The 21,513-nt window shown below is 45.9% G+C and overlaps 3 protein-coding genes across 4 annotated transcripts; 1 reads left to right on the top strand and 2 right to left on the bottom strand.

Moving 5' to 3' along the window:
* Window positions 1–1,743: 1,743 nt before the first annotated feature.
* Window positions 1,744–9,001, bottom strand: LOC117860656 (expansin-A32). 2 transcript variants are annotated; one of them, XM_034744026.2, is made up of 2 exons: window positions 8,874–9,001; window positions 1,744–2,551 (listed from the first exon to the last, which is right to left on the bottom strand). In XM_034744026.2, exons 1-2 carry the CDS (start codon window positions 8,999–9,001, stop codon window positions 1,816–1,818), a joined length of 864 nt encoding a protein of 287 aa, XP_034599917.1. In that variant the 3' UTR covers window positions 1,744–1,815. The 2 variants fall into 2 exon arrangements, with proteins under 2 accessions (XP_034599917.1, XP_072150477.1); XM_072294376.1 differs by lacking the exon at window positions 8,874–9,001 and having other exon boundaries at window positions 1,744–2,837.
* Window positions 2,979–5,399, bottom strand: LOC117860655 (superoxide dismutase [Cu-Zn], chloroplastic). The gene is made up of 8 exons (XM_034744025.2): window positions 5,110–5,399; window positions 4,517–4,578; window positions 4,397–4,436; window positions 4,046–4,141; window positions 3,907–3,938; window positions 3,729–3,804; window positions 3,590–3,643; window positions 2,979–3,344 (listed from the first exon to the last, which is right to left on the bottom strand). Exons 1-8 carry the CDS (start codon window positions 5,327–5,329, stop codon window positions 3,319–3,321), a joined length of 606 nt encoding a protein of 201 aa, XP_034599916.1. The 5' UTR covers window positions 5,330–5,399; the 3' UTR covers window positions 2,979–3,318.
* Window positions 9,002–9,099: 98 nt separating the features above from the next.
* Window positions 9,100–12,220, top strand: LOC117860654 (protein SOSEKI 3). Its single transcript, XM_034744023.2, has 6 exons — window positions 9,100–9,373; window positions 9,492–9,561; window positions 9,682–9,800; window positions 9,958–10,924; window positions 11,479–11,781; window positions 11,871–12,220. The coding sequence occupies exons 1-6, from the start codon at window positions 9,100–9,102 to the stop codon at window positions 11,947–11,949; spliced, it is 1,812 nt and encodes a 603-aa protein (XP_034599914.1). The 3' UTR covers window positions 11,950–12,220.
* The last annotated feature ends 9,293 nt before the right edge of the window (window positions 12,221–21,513 follow it).

Here is a 21,513-nt window from a genome sequence, read left to right as displayed (position 1 = left end):
AACTTCCACGAATCGACTGCCATTCCCATTTGCTATGAAGGCGTGCAATTAAGTGAGGTACTACAAAATCTACCAGCAAGGAGGGCGCCTTCCCAATAAAATATCTAGGACTACCAATGTCCATGGTGTGATTAAAGGCGGTAGATTTCCAACCATTGCTGGATAAGATTGCGGCCAAGTTAAATAGTTGGAGCGGAAGAAACATGTCGTCTGCTGGGAGACTAACTTTGGTGAAATCGGTCCTAACTGCTCAACCTGTTTACCTGTTGTCGGCCCTCAAAGCGCCTAAGGAAATAATGAAGAGTATTGATGCTAAATGAAGAAACTTCTTATGGGCAGGGACGGAGCAGCTAACAGGCGGCAAATGCAAAGTGAATTGGATGCGGATAACAAGGCACAGGAAGGGAGGCGGACTTGGTGTACTGCACCTATGAAAATTCTCCAGGACCTTGTGTTTACGGTGGCTTTGGCAGGATTGATGAACGAAGGACCATCCTGAGGAACTCAGGATATCCCTTGCTCCTAAGCGGATCGCAAACTCTTTGCAGCGGCAACTCAAATCACAATGGGAGACGGCAACAAGATATCTTTCTGGGACAACGGCCGGGTAGATGGACAAAGGCCAAGGGACCTTGCACCGAACTTATATCATATCTCAAAAAGGAAGAACAGAACACTTTACGATGCAATCACAAACCACACTTGGATACGAGATTTAAATCTTCTACATCAAGGGTTTACAGCCGCATACTTCATTGAGTACTATCGACTATAGGTTGAGACCAACCGCCTCCATCTTACTCCAGGTGTCCTGGACACCATTACATGGAAATTCACGCAGAGTGGGAAATACAGCGCGCAGTCGGCCTACAGAGCACAATTCATAGGATCCATGACAACTAACTTAGAACACATAATCTGGAAAGCATGGGCGCCACCAAAGTATAAATTCTTCAGTTGGTTGGCCATTCAAGATAGAATTTGGACAGCGGATAGACTCCAGTGTCGAGGATGGACCAGCAACCCAACTTGCGTCCTTTGCAGCACGGTCCAGGAGACTGGGTATCACCTTTTCACCGATTGTAGCTTTACACGTCGAATCTGGGGGGGAAATTAATACTTGGACGCGTTGTCCCAACATTGATCCAAGCCGCTGGGATAAGCACGAGTCTATACATAGTTGGTGGTCTGCTACTTTGGTTAGCTCGGGGGCTGGTGGGAAAGGGTTGCGAACCCTTATCATCCTTGTTCTATGGGAGATTTGGTTAGAGAGGAATCGAAGGGTCTTCCAACACAAAGAAACGACGCTTACCCAGATAACCGATGGCATCAAGAACCAAGCCTCGATGTGGGTTGCTGCGGGAGCCAAACATTTGCAGGAACTCCTTCCGGTCCCCCATATTTTTTAGATTTAATTGACATAGCAGAGTTTTGCCTTTCCTAGTTTTGAGGAGGCGAGTGTAGATTGTGTATAGAACATTTATTTTTGACCCGTCGGGTCTTCCCTCTTTATTAATATAGCAGGTATGGTAGGGAGCCTTCACCATTTCCAGTAAGATTTGGTCCCCTGTTGGTGCCGATGATCGAGTTGGACAGTGTATGCTCTTGTGTATTATTCCACTGTGCACGTGGTCGTAGACAACTTTTTGCTGCTTCAGCATGCATGGATCGGGTGCATATTCAGCATCGATCGTCAACAATGCAAAGACTCGTCCTTGTCATTTGATTTTGCTCATCAGTTAATTTAATTAGTATGCAATGGCTAGTTGCGGCGGATACAAATGATCTGATGAAGATGCATGTGATCTGCAATGACTAGAAGTTCTTGGTCGACTCGTAGGTGACGCCGAACTGCCAGTTGGTGGGGAGGACGTGCCAGGATGTGGCCTTGCGGTGGTCGCTGGTCATCAGCCGGAACGTCAGCGACTCTCCGGTGAGGTCTTCCCCGGTCTGCCACACCTGCCCCCAGTTGCGCTTCAGCTCCGTCCACTTGACGCGCTTGCTCCCCTTCACCGACACCGCCGCCAGGTCGCCGGCGCCGCCCACGTTGGTCACCATCACCATGTTGAAGTACCTGTTCCCGGTGATGGTGTAGCGGATGCCGCCCTGCTTCACGCACGCCACCCGCCGGTAGGAGATGGGCACGATCCCGGCCTTCTCCTCCGCGATCTGCAGGAACGCCGGCATGCTCAGGTCGAAGTGCTCCCGCGGCGGGTTGCACCACCCGCCGTTGTCGCTCGACTGCTGGTAGTTGGGCGGGCACAGGTTCGTCGCCGTCACCACCAGCGGCGCCGCCGCCGCCGCCTTGCAGCCGTGGGGGCTGTCCACGCACCGCACCTCGTAGCATCCGCCGCACGCCGCGCCGTCGCCGAACAGCACCGTGCTCACCGCCACCGTCTGCACGCCGTACCCCTCCGCCCGCGTGTCCTTGTACCCGCACGCGCCCGCCGTCGTGTCGGAGCCGTCGCGCCCGCCGTAGAAGGTGGCGTGCGCGGGCTTCCAGGGGCCGGCCGTGAACTTGCCGTGGTTGTGGTGCACCAGGCGCCCGCCGGGCGTCAAGGGCTTGTGGCCGCTCGCACCTGCGACGTCGAGCGCCGCCAGCAGCAGCAGCAGCAGCGGCACGACGAGAGGACCTCTTCTCGACGTCGCCGGCGGTGGTGCCATCCACGAACCAGACGGATACTGGTTATTATTCTGCTATATAACGAGCGATGGATCAATTACTTATTGTTAGCTACTATACAATTTCTTTTCCTTGGACGCTGACGAGGTTTCTTATAGTATCAACCATAGCACGTGTATGGCAGCTGCATGATTTTGGCCATTTTTAGGCTGCTGCTGTCTGGCTGTTGAGGCGCTAATTCTGGGATGCGAAGCAATAAGAGGCCTGGAGCAATCGGAGGATCCATCACCATCCCATCCCAACAAACAACAGAGGACGACAGCTTCCAACAGTTGACACGAGTCAGCAATGGGTCTTGTGCTAAACATGGATGTCCAGTAATAATGCAACATAACCGCATAGATGTTCAAACATTTTACAGGTAGAACAACACAGCAGTAAAGAGTTGATGCTCATCATATATAGTGCTTCATAGATCGATTATATATAGGATATGTGACAACACTTATTTCCTCGACTAAATGTTATTTTCCTCATACGACCGATCTGCAAAGGCTATTAAGCACCATACCACGCATGGTGCAAATCCATGTAATACAAAAAGAGAGAGGAGCTGTCCCAGAAACACGATTCAAGACAAAAGGCCACCATGCATGGATGTGAGCTGAAGCTTCGGCTGCGATCCGGCAGGCAACTTACAATGGAGTCAGGCCAACGACACCTGCTCAACAAACACTGTGATCAGATAACTTGGGCTTGAAACATTGCACAGAACAACAGAAATATGTATACTTCATGTAAAATCATCCGAGCACCTTATCTTTACCATCATATATAGGAATTGATTCAATCGGTAGTGATTACAGCAAAGTTTGATATCTTTCTCATGCATGCTTAAGTAACACTGTACTAACATATCTACATTGAATCATTGATGGTTTCATAAATATGACAGAGAGAACATACCACATGCCAGTCTTCCTCCAGCATTTCCAGTAGTGAGGCTAAGCTCATGGCCACCTAAACACAATGGACAGATAGATAAGTACCATTCATGTATTAACTAGGAGAAGGAAATGCGGAATGCAAGTAGAACTAAGCATACCTTTCCCCAAATCATCTTCAAGCTCATGGACTACAAATGCTCTCCCAACAACTGAATTTGGGCCGCTCAAAGGAATCTGTGTACAAGGAATCGCAAAAATTACCAAACTGAATTTTGAAACAGATTTCTAATACAAGAACAGTTATACAGTGTAAAAGTACGATTTCTCTAAATTTACCTGGCTATCAACGATGGTTGCCTCAGCGACTCCTATATCCCCACAGGTACAACAAAATGCCACAAAATAAGTCATCATCTAGAAGAAGAAATTTGCAAATGGATATCACAAGTGTGCTACTGGTTGTTACAGGCCTTACCCTCAGTATTGGCAACAATGTTTCCCAGGTCACCCGCATGACGGACTTCATCTTCTGGCGCACCGTGTGTCAGGTTGTTTGGGTTGAAATGTGGTCCTGAAATATAAATTTTTTATTTGTAAGTAAACAAAAAGGTATTTGGCAGCTTGAGCAACTAGATAACTCAGTTTATTTTCAAAGCTCAGGCATCACTGAGGATGGATGTAACTATAGCCTGAATAGCACCGGATGACAGAAATAGTTAGATGGAGATTTAACAGTGATTGCAGAAGACAGGCAACACTTGGTAGCTCATGAAGTATGAACATATAACAATCATGGGCATAATTAAAATCAGTGGACAATTAAGACCTGTCGATATGCATCCATTGGTGGTATCGCCAAACTCGTGCTGCAAAACGAACAATCGTGTCATAATCCTTGCAAACCAAGGAGTTGAGATCGAAAGGTTCACAGGAGAACAACACTCACGAGGTGGAAGCCATGAAGTCCAGGAGTAAGTCCAGTGACACGGACGTTGACTGTGGTAGGTCCTGTTGCACAAGAGAAATATTCAGGGGGCGCAATAGTAGGCACAACCAGTTACACCTCAGAAGCAAAATGCTTGTGCATAGGTGATGTGTTTGGTAAGAAGTTTGTCAGGAATTGCATGAGTAATGATGATATCAGCAATCAATGAGCTAACCAACCCGACACTTGAGGCAACATGGTTAGATGAGTTAGTGAAAAGTCGAGACTCTTCCATATCGATTTTAATCATACATTTGCATCAAAACAGTGAAACTGCCATCGAATTGAGTTACAAAGTGTCTATGATCTATGAAGGTAGGAATATGTGCAAGCATGAACTGTTTGGCTGATGCCTGCTGCAGGGCAAATTCGGCGCAGTCCTTGTACCCGATTTAATAGTGGTATACAAGCAAGTTCAAACTTTTAGGTGAACTCGAGCAAATTGCTACAGTCCAGAGAGGAACAGGAACGTGCTACTAACAATTAACAAGGGAAGTGGGGATAAAGTCGCCTCTTTTGGCTACCGAACTAGAAGAATGGGGAGCGGAACGCACCTTCGTCGTCCTGCGTGAGCGTGACGACGCCCTCGACCTCGGATGTGCCCTTGAGGACGGCGACGGCCTTCTTGGTGGCGTCGGCGAGGACGAGCGCCCTGGCGGCGGCGGCACCCCCTGGGCCGGCGACGAGGCGGAGCGAGTGGAAAGGGCGTGCGGAGGAAGAGGGGGCGGCGAAGAGGGCGGCTGGCGGCGCGAGGAGGAAGGTCTGCGCGGCCATGGCGGCGGCGGCCTTTGGGAGTTTGGGAGGGTCTTGGGTGAGGGGGTGGGTGGGTGACTGGCGGCGATAAGGTGGGCTCGCCCTTATTATACTAGCTCCGTCGAGGCCACACCTGGTACTGCGAGGCGGCCAGAGCGATCCCGTCCGATGCAGCAGGCAGCCCGATGGATTCTGATGTGCCGCGTGTGGCTCAGCTCGCGTCACACGCCATGGAATGCAAGCGAAGCACGATGGATCTGTGCGCTTTTGTCTGGCTCGCCTCTCCTGCCGCTCCAGAAGCCTCTCTTCTCCTGGAGCTGAAGCAGAAGTTGCAATCTTTTGTGAACCTTTACTCTCTCTGTTTTCTTTTTTCGTTTTCATGGGTGACTTGCAACTTTGCAGGGATTTCTCTCCTTTTTTTTTTTTTGCCGTGATGCGTCGCGCAAGTGTCACGTTCGTGTCCTGCCAAAAAGCACAGTAGGGAGGGGCTCCTTCAAGAAGGTTGCTTGTGTCTTGGCATAGGACTATGGGAGTGCCAATGTTAATGGATGCATACATGGTGTACATTTGTACAGTTTTTTATCCTTTTTTAATCACTTTAAAAAAATCCTTTTTTAAAAGAAAATGCACGACGCGGTTCTTTGCATCCACATACATGTTACTATTTTTTTTAGAAAAACATACATCATACTTATTAGTATGTAGACTTGTAGAGCAGTAGAGGCTCGATAATCTGTTTCTTCCATTTTGAGCTCATTTTTGGGTTTTCTGCTACTCCCCCTACTGAAGCAAAAGGTTCGGCCCATTATTGAAGCACTCCTGAGATGGCAAGGCCCATGACGCTCGCCAACCAGCTGTTGGGCTGATATTCCTCAAAATAAGTATTGGGCCCATGTCATTTTAACTGTGCCACAGTGTCTAGTTAAAATCTGTCTTCCCCCCTCCCTACATGTACATTTGTCTCTCTCTGTTTTTTTTTTGAAACGAATACCTGTACAATTGTCAATTGTACATCATGTTAACCATTGCTGATTGCTCCTCCAAGCACATTATTAGATAAAAGAGGGCATTATATATTGCGAGGCAAACGTGCCTCCATACTTCATCGTAAACCGAACGATATTTTTCCCTACCTGCCGGCTGCTTATCGACACTTTACAATGCCGAATAGGTATAGCATGTGCTTTGTTTTACTTTACTGGATAGAACAAGAGACATATAAGAGTAGCGAGTACGTCTGATGCAACGGCCAAAACACTCATCACCGGAAAGGGAAAAGCGAAATCTTCTGCGACAGCTACTGGACAAGATGTGCAACTTGACGCATCCTATTCCCTTCTGGAAATAAGAGGCAGCAGTAAAAAAAAAAATGCATGTTCATCTTGTGCACTGCACTGATGAACAACCGACGGTCTACTGACACACGCATAGATGTGCTAGAAAACAAACCTCACCAAAAGATTTCTGCTGCACACGATATGCTTTTGATTCGGTTCTGAATCAGGATTCAGCACAACCAAAGTTGACTTGTGCTCATCATAAATATTTATTGTATATAGTTATTATTAAGCTCAGCTCGTAGTCCTAAATGCATGGATACTTGCATTAAGGCATGCTAAGCCGTGCTTCATCAACTATGCAAAATAATGTTGTTAATTTCAGACAGATTGAAAAAAAAATGATGTTCTGCATGCATCCCCATGTGACTTGTGATGGGTATATATTCGGTGGTTCCATCAACTGAGGCACTGAGCTGACGACTCATCTCCCATTGTAAACAAATTATCCATCTGTTGTGTCGCCTCGTCAGTTCGTTCTTGTCTGTGGAAGCAGCAACACAGATGTGTTGTGCAGTTGCTGGTGCCGTCGGTGGATGCTTTAAATTGCAGGATGCAAAAAAGCACTCGTCCTCAAAATTGCTTCCATATGTTGCAAGATCTCTCGTCAGCAGGAGTAAATGTAAACCAACTAGGGCACAGGCAAGAATAGTGGTGATCTTGTTTGGCAGATACTATAATGATTCTTGCACAACACCACGCAATAAGAGGGAAGCAGAGTCCACATGTGTGCAGGAGATTTAGGTGCAGGAGAGCTTTCGTGCTGCATAATAATGGCCTTTTAGATCTAACTATCTCTAATTGCTGCTGCTGCTGCTGCTTATTCGGGTGGGTTTGTCTGCATTGGATGCAGTTGTCTTGTTCCTCATCACATGGGAAAGTACTCTTAACTTGCTTCCAAGCTTGAGGAATAATCGTAGCCTGGCTAGAGTAAGAGGCCGGGTCCAATTCCAACTGCCAATGAGCTTCCTTCCTTGCTTGCTTGCATTAGAGTTTTGAATTAAAGCTGCTTGCTTCCTACTAATTAATCACGTGTCAAAAGGCATGGTTTGGAATGCAAAGAAAGCTCAAAGCTGAAAGGTGCTAAGCTGCAGTCTTCCCCAAACTACTACTACTGATGTTAGGCATAAAGCAGAGGACATGGCAGGTGGCACAGCCGCATCGACAACGGGTCGGGGATTTTTGCTTTGCTTATTACTGAAGGAGAGCGATCAGATGCTGAAAGAAAGAACCAGCATCCATACGATAAAACCAAGTAGACATTTTTACAGCTCTCCATATAATATCTAGTAGTAAGGTTTAACATGGTTTGGCACATGGGCACATGACAAAGAGTTCGATGATGAATTGGGCGGACAGGAGAGGAGAGGACGGTGCCCACGGCTACTAGTGACCACATTTTACTATTGCACTAACCTAGCCCCACACCGTACCAAAAGGAAAGCTACTACTACTGTATACGTAGTACAAGTGCTAGCAGTGTACCACACTAGTGATGTTCTAGGAGTAGGAGGTAGCCGTCACCATTCACCAGGTTGATGAGGCTTCGTGGAGATCAGCTCAACTTCAGCTGGAATGGAAACGGAAAAGCGAGCCACCACAGCCCAGAGCAAGCAAAAGGGAGAGAGATGATATCTGCTTTGCTGATCAGCCGGGAGCTGAGCTGATCAAGGCAGGCAGGGGAGCAGACAGCAGAAAGCAGAAATGAGCCGCTATGACCCAAGCATCAGCAGCCAAAAAGCCATGCCATCCGTCGATCCATCAAAAAGCAAGCTGCAAACCCCCAACACCAGCGACTGACAGCCAGCCATTCAGCCAAGCAGATCGATCTCTCAGTCTCACACTCCACCGCCGGCGTCCTCTCTTTTCTTTTCTCCTGTGCTGATTGCAGAGTTTGCATCATCGTCTTCCTCCTCACTCTCACCACGTCTCCTTATTGAGTTTTCACTCGGGCTCGGGCGGCGTACACGAGTCCGTCACCATCTTTCCCTGTCGTCCGGAATCTGGAGAGTTGGTGGTGGCTACGAGGACACGACGAGCCCCAGCCCCAGCCCCATACCATACCATAGCATACAGGAGTACAGGACCCTCGTCAGCAACAGTCCCGTCGCGTCGTGCGCGTGCACCTACACAACATGCTCCTCCTCCTCCTGCTCCATTATTGCGCTCTCTCCTCCTCCTCCGCCATCTCCTAATCACCCATCATCTCGCCGCCTCTGCTTGCTTGCCCTTGGCCCAGCCCCCCTGGTCCTTCTCCTCCTCCTCTCCTCCCAAACCAATCACACAGGCGAGGGCAAGGCAAACCAGCGCCTGCTCGATTTGATTGATCCTTCCCCCCGCCCCCATTTGGTTCCATTCTTCTTCCGTGCCCATGCCCAGCACCCTGTGATCTGATCCGGCCGCGCCATTGCTCAAACCCTGGCTCCTCCAGCCGGGGCAAGGACCGGGGGAGGGATGGAGGGGAGGCCCACGCGCCGCCGCGCCGCCGCCACCGCCACCGCCTCCAGCCCCAGCCCCGGCCGCAACAAGGTCTGGGTCGAGCCGCCGGGCAAGAGCCACCACCAGACCCCGGCGCGGTCGCCGCCCCCGGCCTCGGCCCCAGCCCCGGCGTCGCCGGGGGCGAAGAGGGTGGCAGTGGTGTACTACCTCTGCCGCAACCGCCATCTGGAGCACCCGCACTTCATCGAGGTGCCGCTCGCCTCCCCGGAGGAAGGCCTCTACCTGCGAGGTAATAAAGGCGCCGCCTTTCGGGGCCCAAATCAGCCATAACCGCTGTATGTAAATGGAATGTACCAACGAGCTGATGCCATTCCTTGGCGTTAATGGCGTTGCTGCTGCTGCTGCAGATGTGATTAACCGCCTCAACGTGCTGAGGGGGAAGGGCATGGCCTCCATGTACTCCTGGTCCTGCAAGAGGTACTACTGCACTTCACCATTTTGGGGGATCCAGTACTCAATAGGAGAGAATGAAGGCTAAAAATCCTCCCTTTCACTGGTACTACCTGCTGCTTGGTTTGATCCCTTCTGTATCGCCAGGAGCTACAAGAACGGCTTCGTGTGGCACGACCTGTCCGAGGACGATCTCGTGCTCCCCGCGCAGGGCAACGAGTACATCCTCAAGGGCTCCGAGCTCCTTGACCGCTCGCCGCCGCCAGGTATCCCACTCCCACCCACGAATTACCCTTCGTAGCGTTTTCAGTTTCACATGACCAAGGAAGAATTGATTTGATGCTACGTAGATTAATCATGTGTGGCCCGTGAATGTGCTCATCAGATCTTGGTTCAATTTGTTGTCCTTGTGTTGTTTTATAGATCGGCAGCAGAACGGTGCCAGCAACCCAAAGGTTGAGGGCCTCAAGCACCCCAAGGAAGAGTCCCCTCAGTCGCGAGGTTCACAAGAAGGATGCTCCTCCTCATCATCTCCGTCTGCCGTCGTCAAAGATATCTCACCTCCGCCCGCTACTCCACGGCCACAGCAACAGGGACAGTCAACATTGCTGCCATCATCGTCGGCTTCCACCAACCACGAGGATGAGCAATGCCGGACTACGCATTCAGGCTCATCAGGCAACCAGTCCCCTGAACCTGCAGGGAGAAATGCTCCATTATCAGAGGCAAGCTCCCCAGGACCTTCGGAGTACAGAGTCTGCAAACCCGTCGGAGCTCAGGACGCTGCCACGCAAACAGATGATAGTGAGAGATATGTTCCTGAGAAGGATACTCGTGTGACGGGAATGTCCATGGAGGCTGGTACATCAGATGCTGAGATTCAAGAATGCCATGAAAGGAGCTCATTGGTATCGCCAGAGGGACCTGAAATCGTTCGAGAATCGCCAGGGGTATGTTCTTCTGATGCTTCGCCAGGTGGCAGAGTTGAGACCTTGGAGTCCCTGATAAGAGCGGAAGCCAGTAGGAGAAGTAGCTTTAGAACACTAGAGGAGGAACATATGTTTGGCCCGATGGGTGTGAAACTCAAGCCAGCCAATTTGCTAATGCAGCTTATCACTTGTGGATCTATATCTGTGAAAGAACACCGAGGCTTTGGGATCATCCCAACGTACAGGCCTAGGTTTACACAAGTTGAGTTCCCTTCTCCAGTGTTCTCTACTCCTGTGGCATTGCGACACCTTGACAAAATCCCTTGTAACGCAAGAACAATCGGGATGAGAGCTCCAGAGTCTGAATGTTTCAGCGGGAGCTTGGTCGAGACCAAGAAGCAGGATGAGTCTGGGAGAGGAATCAGCGCACTCAAACGCTCATCATCTTATGATGAGGATAGGTACAGTATATAATACTACTCCAGATTGTTCTAAACTTCTGATCTTGGACTATGGTGCCAGTAAGAACGATGCATGATTTTAACTTGAATAGTGTAGCCTATCATGCCTCATTATCTTCTTATCAGTGGTTACTGTACTTTTTTGAACTATAGTCATATTGATTAGTCGCACTGAATGTTTAGTGCTAACTAGTCGCACTAATCTTGGGTGCTAACTGCTAAAGGCTCAAGTTATTTCTTATGTCTTTCTTCGTTCTATGCTATGATAGTTCCTAGACTAGAGGTATAGAAGAAGGTAAGATACTCCAACAATAAAACGCCCAAAAACAAACCATGGAATTTTCTTAGGTGGTTACTTTAGGTGTCAAACTGAACCTGTTACCTGCAGTGTGTCACTAAATTGTATCCAAGCTAGAAATTTGCAGACTATCACTTTATTATTCAGTGTTTTGTTACATCAGTCAAGCAGTCCCATTGTTTAAATAGGTTAGATCTTTGTTGGTACCTCTGGGCGTACTGATTTTGACCCAGTACCTCCTTTGAACATTTTCCAGGGTTTATAGAGAAGCACATTCCAAAAGTGATACAGAAAGCTCTGTTGAGTCAGGCAGTTTCAGGTGTCTCCCACAGACTATCAGAATTATATCATGTAAGCAATCGAGAAATGGAACAATACTCTCCCCTGTCTCTGACGTCAGGAACAGCTCTAGTCGACAAGAATATAGTGCTAGATCCTCGCCACTGGGTTCATCAAAGAGTGCAAGCAATAGGATGACTGATCCATCACTAGGTAAACTATCCTCTGCAAGAATAGAGTCATTCCACGAGGAGAAGGACCTGATCAAGATCGAAGAAAGTTGAGTTGCCTCTCATTGTTCTCATATATTCTTCATCTACTGGTTTTTGTTTCAAAATACTTACAGAATAGACCGTTTTAAAACTGCAGGCTTCCTTCTGGAGCTCGGGTTATAATCCAATCTGTACCTTTGTGTGAAGAAAGTGATGACAGCAATGAATCACTGTAAGGGGACGTGTTACATATATTTTTTTTCTTATTTTTTTTGTTTCATTTTGCTGAGAACGACGTTCGTTGGAAGTTGGTGTGCGTGTATCATAGCTGTTGGAGTAGGTTCAAAGGTATTCATTTTGTGACCTGTGTGAATTTGATAGTCAGTCAACATTTTCTCACACCCTGAAGAAGAGAAGAGTTTATTTTGCTTAAATCTCCCACTTTTGTATCTCAGTGCAGTCAGTTTGCTGACTTCATTTCTTCAAGTAAATATGCATGGAACTGTATGCGCGCCCTGTTATCAATGTGTTGTGTTTCAAATGTCAAGCAAACAAAAACAAGTTAATCCCTTTTGGAATGCAATAGCCATAAAGCAAACTTTTATTTTAGTAGTATCCTAAGAAGCGCAGCACCAGGCCACAACAAATACATCACTGAGAATCTGGATTGATTCTTGTTCTAAGGCTGCAAGGCCAAGTGTTTATCCTTTTTTGAAAAACTAAATGTTTATCCTTTCACCAGAACTTGGTGGAATCTTGGTAGGGCTACATACAGTATTACATAATTCCTGGACCACTTGAAAGACTCTCATTGGGTAGTACATACATATGCAGAACTGAGTGAGAAGTGTGGAAATGCCTCTTTGCTTTTGTTGTTCTGTGGAACACTTGGCCTGCTGTGATGCTGACCTTGCTGCATTGAGTTGGACTTGGAGTGAATCCCTGAAGGCAAGGAATGCTGCTAGCACTGCTCATATAATTGTCTACATGATGGATGGTGGCACCTGAGCTTTTCAGCCAGGGATGCGCTGTTCCTTTTTGTGGGGGTTCTGGAGGGAGAGCCCGTATTGGGCACTTATCTGAAGTGTTTTTTCCCTTGTGCAACACCAAACGTACTCGTGGTGAGTTGTATGAGATGGTGAAGCAGGTAAGCGTGACGTGTGGCTCAGCTCTGCGTTTCTGATCCTCGGTGCAATGTTTCTGAACGTGAAATGGTAGTATCTGGCATCAGGACATAAAGGTCATTTCACAGGAGTTAACATTTTTCCTGTGCAGAACGGAACACAAAATTGGTTTTGCATTTTTAGGATATTTATAAGATATGCTATGCATTTTGCACCTCCTCGAACATGACTTTGCAGAGTCGTGTAGCCGCCATACATGTATACTAGGTACAGGAACATTTGAAATTTCTCAAAGGTTTTTGATTCATGGCATGTATGGAATGATGCTCCAGAGGTGCTGGGCGAAATGGTGGGCTTATTGATGATTATATCTGGCGTGTGGAGTCGCATCGCTAGGTTCGCACCACCGGTGGTGTTGACTGCGGCGGCGACTCTCCGAGAGCTTCACCGGACCTGTTCGCTTCAGCTTATAAGCCGGCTGAAAAGCTGAAACGGCTGATTTGTTGTGAGAGAAAAACACTGTTTGGTGGCTGATAAGCCGACTGAATAAGCTGAAGCGAACAGGCCGACCATCTCCGAGGCCGTCACGCCGTCCGCCTCCCCGAGGGAGAAGATCGAAGAAGATTCTTGGGTCGGGGAGCGCAACGTCCCCATCCCCGGGGGATCCCATCCTCCGGAAATCGAGTTGTTTCTCACGATTCCCTCTCGGCGCGAGGTCGCGCCTTGAGGTTATGGCAACTACGTGAGCGGGAGAAGGTTGCGGTAAGTTTTCAGTTATGTCGTCGTTGTCAGGTGGAGTGGTTCGGTCACGTTGATGTCTTAATCTAATTGGTCGGGTTTGTCGAGGTGTCAAATTTACATACTTACTCGCGTTAATATCCTAACCTAATCGGAGGAATTTTTTCGGCTATATCATTAAAAACTCGCACTACTCGCACTATCTTGTTGTACACGGTTCGTTAAAAAAAAATGCTCACGCACTCCACACGCTACCTCTAGCTGTTCCACTCTGGACCGCACACACGCGAGTTGGGCCGGACCCGTCTCTTGCCTCCGTCGTTCGCCAACATTATCAGGAATGTTGCCTGGGCCTAGACCACCGTCAGGATGACTGGTAACAAACATATCGCCTGTAGCTTGCTCTGCTCTGGTTCTGTTGTTCATGGTTGTGGCGTGTGTTTGCGTGCCACCGCCGCTGGGTTCCCCGGTCATGCTCAAAGCCTCCGTATCGAAGGTGTCATCAGACTTTCTTTCAGTTCAAGAATCGTATCATGTGGGGTGGAGTTGGCTGCTAAGCTTGGTCTCGTTTAGTTCCCGCTGCTTATTTTTAGCACATGTCACATCGAATGTTTAGATACTAATTAGGAGTATTAAATATAGACTATTTACAAAACCCATTACACAGATGGAGGCTAAACGGCGAGACGAATCTATTAAGCCTAATTAGTCCATGATTTGGCAATGTGATGCTACAGTAAACATTTGCTAATGATGGATTAATTAGGCTTAATAGATTCGTCTCGCGGTTTAGCCTCCATCTGTGTAGTTAGTTTTATAATTAACTTATATTTAATCCACTAATTAGCCTTCGAATATTTGATGTGACACAGACTAAACTTAGCATCCCATGAAGCAGTGGTCTAGCAGTGGTAGTGAATACATGGCAGGCTTCATTCAGAATTCTGGCATCCCTTCTCAACCTGCTGTAGAGCCTGAACAAGCAGAGGACATGGCCAAGTCTTCCTTGCAGCAAGATGTTCAGGCTAAGGACTCCGAGGGTGACCATGCTGATGGCAAGGGGATCAAGAAGCAGTGGACACAGGGGCAAAGCCATGTTAGGCTTGCCGAGTGCACCAGGGGAAAAAAATTTCAGAGATTAGAACTTAATTTTCACCACTTGTGCACTACTTGAATTCCGATGCATGCACCACCATCCGGCCCAGCAACCCACGCTTGTTACGCTTGCATACTTTCTTTGCAGGCAGGACACCACAATAAACAAATGGGGCAATTCAAAGTATTGTAGACTGACTACTCTAGCTACTTTCATTGATCCATGATAAAAAGAATAAACTACTATTACTATAACGAACAATTGCATACCGATCCTACACACTCCATCTTGTTTATTGGCTAGGAATGGAAACAATTGCACACCTTCTTTTGGTATCTTGGCCACTGACGCCACGATGTCGCAGGGGCCGGCACGGATGCGGGTTGGGAGCTCGTAGCTGTGGCAGAGTCAGACACGAAATAAATATATGATCCAACAAGTCTTTTGCTACATGCAGCTAGTTCAATGTAGTGCGTGCATGTGGTGAGTGTTGAAATATGCAATGCATACTTGGAACATTTTATAAGATTGTGAAGATCTCAAGAGACTAACTTTGCCATGTATAAGGATAAGATCATGGTAAGGTAAGAATGTTCTAGAAAATTGGAGAGAATACATGAGCCATATTGCTATGCTTCATGGTGAAGTGTAGAATACTCTAGAACTAGATACTTTAGCATGGTAGAAATATAAGAAACTAAATTAAGGATGAGGAGGATTCTAGAGTTAGGATATTTTGTATTGAAGAGTGTGAAAGTTGCCACATGGCAATACCACAATGATCATAAGCACCTATAAATAGAGGTGCTCCCCTTGCTCCTAGCCGATTTCTCAACAATGAGCGAGGCTAATTATTAACATATACATGCAGATTGTAGTATAATTAATAAAGATCAGACAGTCAGCTAAGAGACAATCAGCTTGAGACTTGGGGAATTGGAGTAGTATACGAAATCATGTAATTGGGGAATTGGTGTAATAATATTAGAAATATGTATTTTTCATCTCTTAAATATTTTGGAAGTGTCCCTCCAAAATGATATCGTTGAGGTTCTTATGGATGATGGGATACGGTTTGTTTTGGTGGTGGAGAAAGGGACTTTATATAATCATTTTTGTCAAATAGATATTCCAGAAACTCATCAATGCCTAATGGTTACCGCATATGGATGCCGGAGGAGAGGACTAGGGCATTCATTAGGCTTTTGGAGGAAACTACTAATCTCCCAATATTCGACATAACTGACCCGATCCATATGGCATTGGCATTATGAAGACATACACGAAAGGCCCATAGTAACCTTAGACTTGATGTCCCATCAATCCATTGGTTAGGGATATCCACTTATGACATAAAGGCATTGGAAGAGAGATTTAATACAAAAATTCTCAAGAAATGTGCACGTTTAAACTCAAAGGAAAGAGTGATGTTGAGAAATATGATGGACTCCAAAAAATACTCACTGTCCGAGGAATCCTCCGAGCCGGCGCTGACGGGTCTCCGTGGATACCTCACCACCTCTGAGTCAGCCCGGATGGGTCTCCACCGCTACCTTCTCAAACAGGTGGATTCCGACTACATAGAGCAGTACGAGACCAGATGGGTTCCCGCACAGTCAGCGTCGGGCAATGTAAGGCTCCACAACCTATACCGGCGCGGCCATCTTTGCGCCAACAGAGCCACCGCGGTGACGATGCACGCCGGCTACAACTGCTGTGAGGACTGGGCGGTTGAGACGGTGCCACAGGGGGAGGTAGCAGATCTTCATCACCGGCCTCAGCCCCAGGTGTGTGCACGGTCCTTCTCGTCTCAGTTTATTGAATCCAGCCTAGATTCTTGGTCCCAATTTCTTGAGTCCAGCCCAGATTTTTTGTCCCAATTTCTTGAATCCAGCCCAGATTCTGTTACTCTTTTGTTATCTGCCTCTACTGTGCACGCCTTCGATTTTCTTTTTTTTTTTTTGTGATAACGTACCTCTGCTTCAATTTTCTTATTTTTTCTTCCCATATTAAATGTACAGACACAGCAGCCATTGACACGCACAATAAGATTTCGGAGGCAATTCTTAGGAAATTTGGAACACGAAGAGTGGATGACATTGCACTTCAGCGGAACGTCATTGGCAAATCTTGCCAACAAATTAGGCAATATTGTGGGGAAGACGTACATAATCTGTATTCAAGCAGGCAATCTTGGCCGATTGACACCTTTACTCACAGACCTGCCTTGGAACAGCGATGGCATTGATCTTGTTCTATTGCCTAGTGAGACACAGGGTAGGTACTTGTGAACATTGCAGTATGGTTAATGTTGTGATCCATCTTCAACTGCAATGTTGTGATTGGTCATCCATCTTCAAGTGCAAAACTCATGACCCCAACTGGGCAGATCTTCGAAGCGGGGTTAGGACTTTCTATCGCGAACGAATTGGTGGATCACATTTCAGGTAACTTCAAATCACCAGAAACGTACCTTTGGCTCTTTTCTGGGGAAGTGTGGTGAACTAGAAATCTACTGTCTAGTCCAAATCTCGTTCACACAATGAATTGCAGCTCCTGTGTAGATCATAGTCATACGCACATGTGGATGGCACATGGTATCCCGTGATACTGCCACAACCTTGTTTCCTATATAAGTAGCTGAGTTCGTCCAAAGATGAGATATCACACCAATTACCTCACCTTTGTTTTCTGTTGTATCACTCAGCGTGATGCCACTGCTACCCATTTTGTTGAGCTTAAATGGTTTTAGCTATTTGATTATTGTTTCCTCATAGCATCTAAACCTGCAGATTGAGCGATTAAACAAGCTAAAAGATGTTGTTTGTTTAATTCATAAAGAAAACATGCTAGTTAAATCTTTTCGGGGTCCAAAATGTATGTATTCATTACTGTCGCAAATGAACTGGTGGATCATGTTTCAGGTAACTTCAAATCACCAGAAACGTACCTTTGGCTCGTTAGCAATGGACAGGAAGCGCGCGAGGCAATAGATCAATGGAATCGTTGCGGGCGCCCACATAATGCCACGGTCGATCTGTCAGAGCAGCTTTTGTTCGGCGATATGGAGCAAATAGTTTGCAGTTTTAAGAATAACAATTCTAGTGAGCTAGCAAAACAATCGTCGGACTATGCCCGTCTTCTGACAGAGTATAGAGCCCTGGCCTCTATCTCAAAGTTGCCTTGTCCACCAAAGGAGGTGGCAGCACGTTTTAGTCATAGTAGCCAGAAGAGCAGCTGTGTAATAGAACCATGGGTTGTGGTGAAAGCTGAGCAGTGAGTGTAAGCGCAGAGAATACAGGTTCAGAACTGATCAGTGCAGCATGTCTGCATACATCTCCTGTAAACGATTCCATTGCAAATCATTTTAAGGCTGTATGGATTGACTGTCTTTCCAGCTGTGTCATGATGTAGCTATTAAAAAATGAAAACATTTGGTCGAGTGCTTCGTATGTCCTGGCCACGCTGTGCTATATTGTGACAGAAATTGAATAGAAATTAGCAGGGAAAGGGGTTCACCTATGTACTGAGAAAACATTAGGTACAACGGCCATTGACGAGTTACAACAGGGAATTTGTTAGCTTATCTGAGCTGAAGCTGATATAGCATTTTGCCTCTGAACAAAATAACTACGGGCTTTGCTTACAAATGTTCATCCGGACTCCCCCTCGAGTACTGATGAAAACTTCATCCCGTACGGCCCAAGCAGAAAGACGACAAATTTTTAGTATAATCTTTTTTAATTTTTTCAAGTACAACTTTTACAAACAAAATTATTAAGAAAACTTCTTAACATGATTTTGCTAGCACAACTTTTGCATGACTATTTTTTTTTAAAAAAATATACACGTAAATTTTCGCTGTTCAACGTCTATGGAAACGCACACTAACTTAGTTAATAAAATTGTTGTGCATAGCTCTTTTCGGATAAACTTCTCAAACATATAAATTTGATTATCAAATAAAGAAGCAAATTTTGTAGGTTAAATATGAAAAAAGAGAAAAGAAAAAGGGAAAGAAAAAGCATTCGCATTCAGACCCATGATGATGATTCTAGCCCGCTCCCGTGGGCCCTCTAGCCCCCTGTCCTCACAACCACCCCTCGCCAGCGGCCACCCCCACTCCAGCGACCACCAAACCCCGCGCCGCCGCTCGTAGCTCTCCCACCTCCGCTTTCTCTCCTGATGCTATGCCGTTTTACCCTGCTGCTACCTCCAGGGGCGTGGGAAGCATGTGCGCTGGATGGATGTGTCCGACTCCGACGCGGAGTCCCTCTACGTCATAACTTTGGGATAGAAAATTCCCGCCACAACATGAACACTATGTTTCATGCAAAATTCACTATTCACTGTGAAAAAGGCAAGAAATAATAGTGGGAACATAAAACTTACAAAACTAGAGGGCATTGCCTCTATTTATAGGCTCAAGATCCTTATACAACTTATGACAACTTTTTTTTCTCGAAGACTTCTTGTTCTTGGTAGCAAAATTCAGACTCGTAAGTCTTGTTAGTTTATGAATTTCTCATGTGATGTCCGTCATCATTTTGTATTTTTACTTATATTTTGTCTTATCTTTCAGATTGATGATGAATATTCTCGTAGTGAACTTGAAGATATTCTGTCACAATGTGTGCATAACCCAAATTGTGAACTTCCCAGTGACATACATAAAATCAACATATATGATGAATCTTTTGAAGAACTAAAGAAGTATGCTAAAAATGGCATAGCTTATTTCATCCTATAATTATTGACACCTGCAAAAGGTAGAGTTGGTGGATTTAATCGTAAAATGAACAAAGGTGGCGGAAGTTGGGTCGGAGCCAACAAAATTTATGGCAACAAGTGTACAATAAAGATATTTAAGTATAATGGAAACACTACTTATCATGATGGAATACAGTATAAGGCTCTTAAGCCTAAATAATACTTTTACATTTTTTTGTTAACTAAAGTTTATCCTAACTGATGCTTTTACATTTTTTTAGGTTTAACTAAAGTTTAGCCCACCGATTAACCCTTTTGTTTGGTTGAGTTAGTGCTAAACTTTAGCCTTTCAATGCAAATATAGTCATAAGTCCAAAGGCTTTGGTAGGTCATGTCTCTCAGCTGACTGTCTGGTCTTTATTAATTACACTATGTTATGCATGTATATGCTAATAATTATCTTACACACTGTTGAGAAATCAGAAGGGAGCACCTCTATTTATAGGTGTTCATGATCATTGTGGTATTTCCACGTAGCAATTGCCACACTCTTCAATACAAAATATCCTAACTCTAGACCCCTCCTCATCCTTATCTAGTTTCTTATATTTCTAGCATGCTAAAATATCTAGTTCTAGAGTATTCACCATTTCACCATGAAACATGACAATTATGGCTCACGCATTCTCTCCAATTTTCTAGAACCTTCTTACCTTCCCATGATCTTATCCCTATACATGGGAAAGTTAGTCTCTTGAGATCTCCACAATCTTCTAGAATGTTCCAAGTATGCATGAGGGACACTTCCAAAATACTTAAGAGATAAAAAATACATATTTCCAATATTATTACACCAATTCCCCAATTACATAATTTTGTATATTACTCCAATATCCCAAGTCTCACATATTGATGGATCCTTTCTTAGTTGCCTATTTGTTGCAATTTGCAAAAGCAAAACCTTTAAATGCAGACCGTAACATTGCAATTTAAATGAATAAATCAGAATTGGTGACCAAAGAAATTGAAACACTACATTATTACTTCAAACAAATTGATTTGCACCCAAAACATTTGTGAGGAAATTAGTTGCATACCATTGAAATTTGGAGCAAAACAAGATTCCGGTAGGATGCTGTAGCGGAGAGAAAAAGAAAAGGAAGCTTACAAGCAGCTTGAGGCCGTGGGCACCGATCTAGCGAGGAGGCGTGCTGCAGCAGCTGGCGATGAGCGAATGATGCCTCCCCATCTTTTGCAACTTGCAATTTGGAACCTGGACGACGAAGTTTTTGCATTTTGAGCAACCACAATTTCTCGGGTATCGTTTTCCCAACCGAGACTAACTAATCAGGACTAAAGATCTCCATCTTAGGGTTGGATCTTTCACCGGGACCAAAAACCTCCTTTAGTCCCGGTTGGCAGACTACAAAATTTGGCCCCAAGACTATCTTTAGTCCCGGTTCAAAAACAACCGAGATTTTTGTTGGGGATGGAAGGTGATTTTTCTACTAGTGCAACTCTTGCTCGTCATGCACGCGGCACACTTGGCTTGTTAGCAGACGACCACTGGCCCGTCCGTGTGGGCTTTTTCTGATACAATGCTTTGAACTACCCGTTTGTTTATTGTGTTGTCCTGCCTGCAAAGAAAGTATGCAAGCGTGGGCTGCTGGGCCAGATGGTGGTGCACGCATCGGAGTTCAGGAAGTGTACAAGTGGTGGAAATTAAGTTCTAATTTTTAAAAAATTTAATTTTTTTTCCCTGATGACGGTGCACTCGGCAAGCCTAACTTGGCTTCGCCCCTGATTGTAGCACTAACGAGATGGGGAAGACCGGCGGATAGAAAGAAGATTGATTTTTGTACTTGACTTCGCCTAACCCTAAGCGTAGTCTACATCTCATCGTCCTTGTAGCTAGGTTTAGACATCCCTCATTGTACTCGATACATACACAAGAAAAAATGAAGAATCCCACATTGGACGTAGTGGAGGCATGCCCAGTGTGCTCTGTTTGCAACCCTCTTCGTAATCAAGGTCATAGCACAGTGTATCATCGTTGTCTCGTCGATTTATTAACCGTCAACAAATGAATATGATTGGCGTCCAAGTATCAGTGGGTAGAAGTATTTCTGTTG

This window comes from Setaria viridis, chromosome 6, assembly GCF_005286985.2.
Source record: "Setaria viridis chromosome 6, Setaria_viridis_v4.0, whole genome shotgun sequence".
Taxonomy (NCBI): Eukaryota; Viridiplantae; Streptophyta; class Magnoliopsida; order Poales; family Poaceae; genus Setaria; species Setaria viridis.
The sequence above is the reverse complement of the archived record's forward strand: the minus strand, read 5'-3'. Positions and strand labels throughout refer to the sequence as shown.

What these genes read in the sequence shown, in the direction of transcription:
- LOC117860655 (XM_034744025.2), bottom strand. Translation starts at nt 5,329, where the DNA reads ATGGCCGCGCAGACCTTCCTCCTCGCGCCGCCAGCCGCCCTCTTCGCC. An exon ending in GACTTCATGGCTTCCACCTC is followed by an intron (nt 4,437 to 4,516) that starts GTGAGTGTTGTT and finishes TTCGTTTTGCAG; the next exon opens with CACGAGTTTGGCGATACCAC. An exon ending in CATTGTTGCCAATACTGAGG is followed by an intron (nt 3,939 to 4,045) that starts GTAAGGCCTGTA and finishes GTGGGGATATAG; the next exon opens with GAGTCGCTGAGGCAACCATC.
- LOC117860656 (XM_034744026.2), bottom strand. Translation starts at nt 9,001, where the DNA reads ATGGAACCAAATGGGGGCGGGGGGAAGGATCAATCAAATCGAGCAGGC. An exon ending in CCAGGGGGGCTGGGCCAAGG is followed by an intron (nt 2,552 to 8,873) that starts GCAAGCAAGCAG and finishes GCCCTTGACGCC; the next exon opens with CGGCGGGCGCCTGGTGCACC.
- LOC117860654 (XM_034744023.2), top strand. Translation starts at nt 9,100, where the DNA reads ATGGAGGGGAGGCCCACGCGCCGCCGCGCCGCCGCCACCGCCACCGCC. An exon ending in TGACCGCTCGCCGCCGCCAG is followed by an intron (nt 9,801 to 9,957) that starts GTATCCCACTCC and finishes GTTGTTTTATAG; the next exon opens with ATCGGCAGCAGAACGGTGCC. An exon ending in TCATCTTATGATGAGGATAG is followed by an intron (nt 10,925 to 11,478) that starts GTACAGTATATA and finishes AACATTTTCCAG; the next exon opens with GGTTTATAGAGAAGCACATT.